An 11,660-nucleotide genomic window follows, 5' to 3' on the forward strand; every position below is an offset into this window, starting at 1 on the left:
CTAGATGCAGGTGAGGGCAGGCGTAAGATAAGGTGAAAGCCTGGGATTGGGTAGTGGAAAAGGAAGGGGGTGAGAATTCTAGAGACAAGTACAGAGAGTACAGAGGGACAGAGGAGGGGAAGGAGAGGAAGAGATAAGATGGAACCTATAGGAGAGGAAGAGGAGCCAGACCCACACAGTTCTGGGCGCCATAAGTATTGGGAATTTCTTAGATAGGTGATTAAATAATAAGTAGGGTGCGTTTGCCCCATTGAGATGTGTAGCTTCTGTTCATATCAATTGAGTTTTGTGTTCATTGTGTGGACGGTTTGTGGGTTGAGGATTTACTAACATAAATCTGACTGATAAATTACAAGCCTCTGGAGTTTTGACTTCACCTGGTTACTGGGATTTATCACTGCTAACCACCGCTAACCAGGTGGGCGGCTGGGAAAGCGAGCAGACCCTAAAGCAAAAGAACTGTGAGATGGACGGTCCCTGCATGGGGCAGCGATGTCGCCAGGGCCAGAGAGTTGTCCGCAAGAGTGTGGGGTGCTGCTTTTTCCTTATTTCTCACAAGTTCTGATGTCAGGAGCATCCAGGAGGCAAGAAACACCCAACTCTTGAGACTCCGGGGAGAGAGAGAGAAGTCCAGGCTAAGGATGGCCCTTATCTGGGTGACACTCTAACACCTTCTAATTAGCAAGTGTAAATTGATGGTAATAATGAGTTCTCTGAGCTCTCATTTTCTGGCCCCTGCCACCCATATGTCTGAAATCCAGGACCTGGCTAGCACCCATTCAGCCTTTACACTTCTTCCTTGAGGTCGTTGGGTCACAGGTCAACAGCACACAGGCACATACCTGGCTGTGGGACACAGGCTGCAAGAGTCTGAAAAGTGTTGACACCTCCTTAAAGCCACCAATCTCAGCCATGCAAAGGACAAAACAGAGCTAAACTGAGGGCCAGAGGGCCGGAGAGTAACTCGCTCACCCCTGTCAATAAACATACCGCATGCTTTCAAAAGATATTTATTAAGCAATCGTTTGGTTATTATATCCAAGGAAAAAGAATGCAAATTCTGAGAGCCACATGATAGCTACATGAGAGACACAGGGAAGTCTTAGTTAACATGTACAAACACCTTCGAGGGGAGAAGCCAAAATACCTCCAGTGACATGTCTGACACACTATCGTGACACAAATGGACCAGTCAGTAGTGCCACACTGCACCATATATCCGGGATGCTGCTGGGTGTTTAGAAATAGCCACTTAAACAAATGTTTTCTAATACATTAAATCCACAAGGCTAAATGTGAGGAACATAAGCATTTTTATGGTTTAAGCCATATATATATGATTTGGGGGTTGAATTATTAAGACTATGGAAATCTATCAAGCTGTTCCCCCCCCCCCCGGTGCTCCTTCTCTCTGGGTTTGGGGGAGAAGGGGAGCCAAGATAGGGCGTTTGTGGCTATTCTGACTGAACGAACTTTCAGGCCGTCTTCATGAAACGTTTTCTGAAAGAAGGGTTTTTCTTTTACCTTTTTCCCCAGTTTTGAGAGTAGCTGACAGTCTTTTGAGCAAAGGTATGTACAAGAAAGGCATAAAGTATTAGTGGAAATTCCAGTAATGGGTCAAACAAGAGCAGGGCCATAAACACACAACACTGAAGAAGTAAGGTGACAATGCTCCCAGCCTGAATCACTACTTTCAGTGCCCTGAAAGCATTAGAGTTCAGAAGGAAAACAACAAAAATAAACCCTGTCAGAAACTTCCTCCTCAATTGCTTCACATTTATACTATTACAAAGACTTGAACAGATGTATCCAAAAAATATGAATTCAGAAGCGGCATGAGCTTAATATTGGGGGTCTATGCCGATGCTGTCTGTGTAACTTCCTGTTGACCCTGAATAGCAGATAAGCAGATTCTGCTCCCAGGTCACGGGCCTCCCACTGATCACTGGTCATCTGAGCAGCTTTCTCTTGTAGTGCCAGCTACTGCCACAGTCTAAATTTCAACAAAGTCACAGGTGACTCATTAGCTAGCAAAGTAAGTTAGATAGGGTGTGTCCTCAAGGATGTCACCTCTTTCTCATAATGTTGCTACTTACACTAGATGCAGTGTTTCTGAAAACACAAGGACTCCATTAGCTGACACGTTGTGACAAGAGCGCTCTGTAGATGTAAATAGTATGCAGTGTTTTAAAGAGGTACAGACTGCTCTTTAAGAGACAAAAGGGTAGGCACCAGTCTTGCACAAAATCTCACAGTTTTTCTTTTTGTGATATTAAATTCAAGTATATGGATAAATTTTTTAAAAGGGCAAAATGAGTTTTAAAAAAAGCATTTGCATGGGAAAAAAACTGGCCTGTTAAATCCATCCATCACAACATCTCACCACAACAGCCCGCACTGCAGCTAAAAGTTCACTAGGACGTGATTTTTCTAGGCATAGGCAGTACTAGAAGTGTTTCTAAATTTCCTTACCACGGATTTTAACATTATTGTTTGTTTGTTTGCTTGTTTGTTTGCTTATTGAGATAGGAGCTCACTCTGTATCCCAGGCTGTGGTAGAACTCACTAAACAACTCAGGCAATCCTTTAACTCCTGGTAGTCCCCCTGCCTCAGCTTTGCAAGTGCTAGGGTCACAAGTGTATGTACCACCACACCCAGCTAGACTTTCCAATTTAGAACAATTGGCAGGTATACATGTTTAAAGTGATCATAAAACTCTCCTGTTCATGTAGCAGTTACTGTCTCTATTGAGGACCATGACCCTCACTTTGAGACTGCTTGAACTGTGACAGAAACCTGACTTCTGAGTAAAACCAGTACAATGGAAATAAGGACGAAAGAGAAGCTGGCTTCTTTTGTTTCTGGACGCCTTCAGTGTGATTCTCACTAGCAGACATATTAGCTCTAGAAGAACTGTAGTGACAACCCATTCAAACATATTTGCAGCCAAGAATACAACACACTAGTGGGCTGAGTGGCTCATTGCAGTCCTGGGGTGAGGAAATTTGACATAGTGCCCACTAGAGATGCCTGCACTATAACTCTAATATCTTTGTCCATCATCCATAGCAACAAAACACAGAGATGATTGTGAGATCACTAAGAATAAATAAAATCTTTGGCTTGTCACTTTCTCAGAGCTCAGAACACAGCAGGCACATCCAAAATGTTGACCAAAGGTGAGATTTCCCAAACAATCGGCTTCAGTGTAATTTTTCTTTTGTCCTGAGTCTTAAACAATACAAGAAATGCAACAACATAAAGAATGTGCAAGCAGTGTTTAAAAAGGTAATAATTGGAGAGAACAAATTAGAGATTCCTTTCTCTAAACACATTATTTCACTTTTCAGGCTAACTAGTGGGAAACAGGATGGCCCTTTCTCTGTAAGCCTTCTCAGGATGTGAGTTCAGGACTCCTGTGTGGACCCCAAGGGATGGGGCCACTGAGGAGATTAAGAAACTAATTAGAAGTTGGGCTCATTTCTCTCCAAAACAGTGGTTAAATATTATGTTTTTAAAACTTGTTTCCTTTTGAGTGTAATGTACTTATAGACCCACTCTGAAGCGTCAGGAACCTGAGAAGCCTCCTTTTAATTTACTGAGCACTATTAAGGAGATAGATGCTGGATACCTAACGCATGTCTCATGGAACTGAGTGCATCTGTGAGCTTGCCCATACACTCCCAAGATTAATAGTCAACTGGTTAATGTTGTGTGTTTAGACTTTTGTGACTTTTGTGTCCAAATGGATTTGAAAAAATGTTTCTTTAAAAGTACTTCTAGTTGTGATTGGCTTTTGCTGTTTCCAAAGTAAATAGGCAATCTATCGCTTCAGCATAATAATCTTTCCTTTTAAGCAAAACAATCATGACATTAACTTCCTTAAGTGGCCTAAACAGTTCTTTCAGTAGGAGCTGCTCAGGAATGGGGGCAATCATTTTGGGATGATAGATTTAGGTCATCCTGTTGATTATAGAGAAGGGAATGCCTTTATAAATGAAAATTTAATTTTTAGAACCCAAATGCACAATATTTATTGAAAGGCGTACACATTCATAATTATGACAATCTGGGAGACTAGAGCTACATTGACCGTGTCTATCACCTAAGCAGTAGTAGCATGCACATAGCAACACTGCCTTGGAAATCAGACACAGCAGAGACAAGTTGAAATAAATTATTACGCTTTTTTTAAGTTTTGAATAGCAATAGGCAGAAATGTAGGGGAAATTCCAAGCCTGCCTTACCATTTGAAACTTTCTGATATTCTTTAGCTTATTTAAGCTGGCCAGAATAAATAATAATTACCTTATTCACAAATTAAAGGCTTACAATTAATTTACATATTAAGTCAAGAAAGGCAGTCTATAATTAGCTATGTTTTTCAAAATATTTCAGGAATAGCATAAGATATTCCTGAATCGATGCATGCAATTAAACATATTTTTGAAATGTATAACTTGATTGTAAGATGTATTCCCACTCTCTTGCCATCATGAAGGTAGAGTATTTAGGTGTGACCTTAGGATTTATTATTCTGAAATGCTGGTATACTAATTTACTATTAAAAAAGAATTGAAAGGAAAGGGGACACATTTTTGAACATTTTACATGAGATTAATAATTCTTTTGCATGTATTCTGGCGTACCTGCCAGGTATGAGAATCATAAGCCATATTTATCCATTGAATACCTGAAATATACCTAGAACCACTGAAGAACTGAATTGCTTTTTTAATTAACTCTGAATTCAAACAAAAACTCTGTAAAGCGTGTGACTTGAAAGTTTTAAGTGTGCTCACGAAATTTAAGCCGTTGGATCTACTTTTCCTGCTCAAATTAAACCTATTACTGATGAAACTAACTGCCCCATTTCAAGCGGGCTGCGGGTGTAGGGAACACACTAGATTTCAGCATTACTATGCTGAGGAAGGGATAGAGATTTCTCATCAATCGCCGCCTATTGATTACACATATGTCTTATGCTATGGTACTTTGGGGTGCATGTGATGGAGCTTCGTGGAGACTGCTAGCTTTGAAAGATCATGTCTCAAGTTGATGTTTGGATTCTCATTTCATTTCTATTATGATGAGAAAAGCAAGTGGGGTTTAGTGATACACCAAGAAGGACAGCTGTGGCCCACTGCACTGCTCTCTCCTCTGAGCTGCAAACCGGCCAGTTGCTCCAAAGGCGCTCTGGTGGGCGCACAAACAGATCACTCTGCGCGGACACTGCCCCTCTGGCTCTACTCCCCCACCCCCAATTGTTTCAAGATCCATTTGTCTCTAATCCCCCAAACTGACGTTCTGCCTCTTCCCGAATCCCGCTTGGCTATCTATGGCTTCTGGTGTGGAGCGATGAGCGGTGACGGAGAGGTGCGATGCGCTGTCATGTGTTGATGCTCGACTTTGTCCAGGCCCGGGAACTCTCGTCCTTCAGAGTGGAGAGCTTTCTCTGCGAGAAGGATTCGAATCCTAGAAGTTTGAACACCGCCACTCGGTACTTCTTGGACATGATGTTGTAGAGGATGGGGTTGATGGCGGCGCTGAGGTAGAAGAGGACGAAGGACACAAGGTTGCAGTACTGGCTGATCTGGGCGATCTCCAGAGAGCCAGGCTCGAAGGACTTGGAAAACAGGTATCTTCCGACGTGGAAGGGCAGCCAGCAGAGGATGAAGGCGAACACCACCACGGCTGGAGAGAGAGAGAGAGGAGAGAGAGAGAGAGAGAGAGAGAGAGAGAGAGAGAGAGAGAGAGAGAGAGAGAGAGAGAATGAATCACGACACACATCACTTCACATTTTAAAGTCCTGGATCTCTTTTCTCCATGAGTGGCATGACCAGTGACAAACATCACATCTCACTCTTTGACACGGGAAACCCGACACCATGCTCTTTACATAAATACTGCCTCTGACCGGTCTAACACTCTAGCACACAGTGAGACTATCAGAGCAACAGCTGACAATCTTCCCTGAGCTGCCCAGTCTTTCTCTGTGATAACTACTTGACTTTGTGACTGGCTTGACATGATGACTCAACTAGACAGTTTATTAACGATTATTCCCCGTTTATCTGCATTACTCAGAACACAAATATAAATGAAGCAAGGTGTCTGCTCTCCACCACAGCAGCGGATCAGAGTTCCCAGGAGCACTTCCACGCCTGCCTGGATGCAGCCACACTTCCACCTTGCTGATAATGGACCGAACCATTGAACCTGTAGCCAGCCTGGGTCGAGCATGCCCAGTAAATACACTAACACTGAGCAGTAGCTCTAGCACCCTTGTGGGCTTTCTTTCTTTCTTTCTTTCTTTCTTTCTTTCTTTCTTTCTTTCTTTCTTTCTTTCTCTTTCTTTCTTTCTTTCTTTCTTTCTTTCTTCCTTCCTTCCTTCCTTCCTTCCTTCCTTCCTTTCTTCCTTCCTTCCTTCCTTCCTTCCTTCCTTTCTTTCTTTCTTTCTTTTATTCAACATATTTTTTATTTACATTTCAAGTGATTTCCCCTTTCCTGGATCCCCCCTCCCATAAGCCCTCTTCCTTCCCCCTGTTCCCCAATCCACCCCTTCCCACTTCCCTGTCCTGGTATTCCCCTATACTGCTGCACTGAGCCTTTCCAGAACCAGGGGCCTCTCCTTCCTTCTTCTTGGACATCATGATATGTGGATTATGTCTTGGGTATTCCAAGCTTCTGGGCTAATATCCGTTTATCAGTGAGTGCATACCATGAGTGTTCTTTTGAGACTGGGTTACCTCACTTAGGATGATGTTCTCCAGTCCCTTGTGGGCATGCTGAAGAAACACAGATTCATTGGCTACAGTGTAGACTCAATAAACTCAATTCTGTAGGTAAGGGAATGGGAAAAGGACCTGCTTTTTCTTTGCCTGTCTTCCATTTTCTTCCTTTCTGATTTAGGACAGGGCTTTGTTATGTTTCATGGACCACTGAACCCAGATTTTTAAAGCAAGCTTTAAAAGGACTGAATGTGCAATTGGAATTAGTAGCCACTGGGAAAAGAAGTCTAGGTCATCTCTAAAAGACATAAATAAAGTAGGGGCGGGCAGTTAAGTCAGCCGACATTAATTACCCGAGGCCTCAGTTTACTCATGTAAGATACTTTTTCTTTGAGAATTTCAAATTTTTAGATTGTTTTTGAAAATTCAGAAATGAGAGGAAAATGTTGTTCTGGTCCTTGTGGCACTTTTAATGGTCCCCTTCACATTTTCATGGAAGGTGACAATGGAACTGGCATTGAGATGCCAGTGAGGACATTAGTAACTTACAAAAACTGGAGGTTATTCGTAACTTCTCTTTAGGACTAAGTTACTCAGGGAAAGCTGACACACCATGGCAGCAAGGGAGCCCTCTGTCTGGAGCATTGGAGGTCACGGTCCCGTGGAGGACAAAATCTGACATCCCTGGGAAATCTCTATCAATTTGATATGCAGAACTTTGAGCACAATAAAACTGCAAATGAGAAATCATCCTGCAAAAACTAACACGCACTAAATGTCAGTAACCACGAAATGGTTGAAAAGTGAGGTCAGAGGTTCCTCTTGGATATGAGCACCGCCTTCAGACTTTACAACACGGAGCACACACCTTTGGGGAAGGAGCGTGTATGCAGAAACCATTCGGTATGCCCAGCTCTGACCCTGGACCCAGAGGTTCCGGAAGGACAGTTTGAGGTAAAGGATGGCTTCTCCACCCTACCCTGGCCTATGCTACTGGGGAGACAAAAACAAAAAGAGGAAAAGGGAGACCCCACCATTGACCCCCTCCCCTTTACCAAACCACAGAATAAACAGAGTGGATGTAATTATCTGAGAAAGATGCAGGGCAGGAAAACAAACCCCAACATTGAAAACAGACAAAGCACATCTACAAATCGTCTTTAATAGAGCGACCCAGGTTTTTGGTTAGATTTACCATGGAGCAATTTCTAAACCCAATGCCTGCCTGCTTACCTTGATAGTACTTGGATAACCACAAATTCTATGTGAGGCAGGAAGCTGAACCTCACTGTTAACAGTTAGGGACCTCAATAAGCCGTGATGAGGTATTTCCATCTTGGACCAAGTTTCCCAGAGTAGTACTCATTTTAAGGAATGGCAGAAAAAGACAGAGGAAGAAAACAGAAAGTAGCGAGACCAAGAACCAAGGGCAGAGCCAGACAGAGATTGGAGAGACCCGAGGAGATGGAGAGGACCAGAAACAGAATTAGAAGGCCCTGGCAAAGGGCAGAGAAAAGCCACCGGGCGTCAGGACTCACCAAGCATCTTCACTGTCTGCTTGTGGTTCTGGTCCCTGAGCGAGGCGCCCACCGCCGCGTCGCCGCGCCTCCGCCACAGCTTCCTCCCGATGAGACTGTAGAGCACAGTGAGGCAGAAGACCGGTAGGAAAAAGAAGACGCTGGACACCCACACCATCACCGTGAGCAGCCCAGAGCGCACAGCGAACTCGGTGGCGCGGCACTCGTTGGTGTCCCGGGGATCCGTGCCGTTCTCGTGCTCCACGCCCACCAGCACGAAGATGGGCCCCGCGCTGCAGAAGGCCACGGCCCAGATGACAAGGATGACGAGCTTCACGCGGCCTTTGGTGACCACCACCTTGGCCCGCAGAGGGAAGCAGATGGCGAAGTAGCGCTCGACGCTCAGCGCGGTGATGGTGAGGACCGTGGCGTAGGTGCAGCTCTCGCTGACAAACTGGAAGAGTTTGCAGAGCAGGTCGCCGAAGTTCCAGGGCCGGTACTGCCAGAGGCGGACGAGGTCCAGTGGCATGCACAGGAAGATGAGCAGATCGGAGAAGGCCATGCTGGACAGGTAGAGGTTGGTGGTGGTGCGCAGCTCGCGGAAGCGGGACACCACCAGCATGGTGAGCAGGTTGCCCGAGATGCCCACCACGAAGAGCGCCACGCAGGTGGCAGTGACGCCCGCCAGCAGCGGCGCGGGGAACAGCGGCAGCAGTTCGTCAGACAGTGAGTCGTTGCTGGGGACAGCGTCCCAGTCCAGCTCCAGCGTGACGTTGGGCTCGGGCTCCTCGCTGGGCGTCGCGTTCCACATGTTGCCAGGCTTGGGGTCGCAGCAGCCGCGCGGAAATCTGGTCCCCCGAGGGGGTCCTCTTAGGCGGGAGACTGGGGGTGGGGTGGGTGCGGAGGGAGAAATGGGCACCGGCGGCAGGAAGGATGCTTGCAGAAGAGACCAGGGAGAAGGGAGAAGGTGGAATGGGGGTGCGGACATTAGTGACGAAAGGAAGAGAGTGACCCAGTGCGCGCCTCTCCCTATTTCCTTCCCTCCCTCCCTCCCTCCCTTCCCATCTCCTCCCCCTCCCCTCCCTCCCTCACCTCTTTTTTCTCTCCCCTTCCCACTATCATCTCTCCGCAGTCCTGGTCTCCCAGTCCAGCCTCGACCGTACACTCACTCACTTACCTGTCACCCTCTCAGCGGAGCGGCGCCACCAGCACTGCCTGGCCCTGGAGATCTCGCCCCAGCAGCGTGTCGTACTCCCCACAGCGTCCGAGTGCGTGGGCTCTGCGGAAGGCAGGCGCTGCAAAGCCAATGTGCGAGGACTCCTCTCTCCACTCTTGGGCGCTAGGGTGGCCGGGAAGGATAGGTCATTTGGGTAGAGTAATGAAGGGTGGAGACCTTAGAGAAAGATGCCTTCCGCGGCGGGATCAAAGCTCTTCCTTCCCAGAGGGTCGAATTGGTCGGGAGAAAAAAAAAAGCGAGGTTGCCTGACGAGGAAGGGCAGAGGGGAAAAAAACGGAAGCTTCTATTGGTATTCAAATCAGGGGAGACAACCGCACCTGGGAAGAGCTCTTGGCAATCTTAGAACACACCCCAGTGGGCACTCGCCCAGATTTTAAACCCAGAAGCGTGCTCTGAGGACCGGAGCTGGTTCATTCTCCAAGTGAGCGAAAGCCCTGTTCTAAATCCCAGCCCTCGGACTTGGTGTGGCTAAGGGGTGTACTGGGTGAGCATGAAAGCCACCTTTACCTGAAGTAAACTAGGGGAGGGGCAGGAGCGCTGCAGAGCCCCCCACACGGGGGGAGGGGCAGGAGCGCTGCAGAGCCCCCCACACGGGGGTGGGGTGGAATAGGTGGCAGGTGCAGGAGCAGAAGCAGTCTGTGCTGCCAGGGTGGCGCACGTCGAGGGTGAGCAGTAAACTCATGCTTCTTAAAAGCTTGGTTTAGAGAGCTCAGCTACTTAGAAGCTGCGATCCCCCCCCCCCGGCCAAGAGCCCCAACCTTTGGAGCTTACGTTTGCTGTTGTTTCTTTGTAAAATTCTGGACAGTGTGAGGATGTAAGCCAAACATCAGAGATGCATGAGCCATTTGACAAATTAATAAGGGCTAGCCTTGCTTCCTGGTTGCTAGTGAGACAGGGGGCTTTCATCCGGTGGGAATGAATCTCAGTGCACCTCGGTACTAGCAAGGGTCTTCCGAGAACGGTCTGCGCATCTGCTGTCCAGATCTGGGAATCCACACCTGAAAAATTGAGAAGACCCTTTGAGAGCTGAGAAGTCCCCTCTGCATGATCTCCGCGCTCTCAACAGGAACTGTTCAGCACCTCGGCCAGCTCCCGAGTCCTTCAAGTGCAAAGCTAAAAGTTCTGATCTGCCTCTTCAAACCTTTTCCAACTGTTCAGTCAATCCCGTGCCTCAGTGAAGACTGAGGGAGACCACCCATCAAAGCGCGGACCAATCATTCATAGTTTTTTTGCATACCGGAGTGCACTACCACCTGCCTTTGCTAGATGGCTCTCTGCCTTCTCTATCACTTGAATTGTTAGCGCGCAAGTCAGACAGGAAACTCGGTGTGTGCACATGTACATAAGAGACTCACAATGAAAACAAAATACTGCGTGAAAGAAGTTTGACTCACAGTTCGCCTGTGAGTTCACCACACCATGGCTTAGTTGCACGGATGCATTACAAACTTTGTACCAAATTGACTTCGAATTTATCTAAAATATCGTCAAACCCAAAGCCATCAAGATAGCTCGGTAAGGAAAAGAGCTAGCCTCCAAACCTGATGGCCAGAGCTCCATCCTCAGAGCCCACATGTGCATATAAGTGGCCTCCACGTGGCACACGGTAAATAAATAAATAGGTGATAGGTAAAATATAAATAAATCTGTATTGTGTTATCAAGAAACAGTAGAGGGTTTTATAGAAATTAATCCAGTTCTTCGTGTATAAACTATATAAAACTGTCTCTAAATGCATATCAAACACTACTAGTAACAAAATAGATACATCCCAGACAGCTGTTGCCTGCATAAGCCTCTAATGTAGAAATGAAGACACAGTCAGGTAAGCCATCCTAGCACAATTCTGACAGGAACATTTAAGAGGCATTTACAAGAAGCCTATACTACGGATAAATGTGTTACACCATGCTTGGGAAAAACTTTCTCAAAGGATGGGGCATCTGAACTGGATCTGGAAAGGGCTGGGTTTTTCAGAAAAGCAAAACTTGTTCAACTATTCAGAAAAAGGGCACAAAGTCTATTGGACCTAAAATGGAGGGAATCTATTTGGGCAAAAGGAGTCATTTCTATTGTCCCTAGAGTTTTATAGCCTGCCACGTTCTGCTGAGATGCCTGTAAATACATGTGTGCCTATGTGTGTATTTCTTATCCTAGTCAGGAACGCAGAATCC

General features: G+C 46.2%; 1 protein-coding gene across 1 annotated transcript; it reads right to left on the reverse strand.

Annotated features, from left to right (window-relative positions):
• Positions 1 to 5,390: 5,390 nt before the first annotated feature.
• Positions 5,391 to 9,060, reverse strand: Ghsr (growth hormone secretagogue receptor). Its single transcript, XM_052178787.1, has 2 exons — positions 8,271 to 9,060; positions 5,391 to 5,695 (listed from the first exon to the last, which is right to left on the reverse strand). The coding sequence occupies exons 1-2, from the start codon at positions 9,058 to 9,060 to the stop codon at positions 5,391 to 5,393; spliced, it is 1,095 nt and encodes a 364-aa protein (XP_052034747.1).
• Between the last annotated feature and the right edge of the window lie 2,600 nt (positions 9,061 to 11,660).

This window comes from Apodemus sylvaticus, chromosome 4 (genome assembly GCF_947179515.1).
Source record: "Apodemus sylvaticus chromosome 4, mApoSyl1.1, whole genome shotgun sequence".
NCBI lineage: Eukaryota > Metazoa > Chordata > Mammalia > Rodentia > Muridae > Apodemus > Apodemus sylvaticus.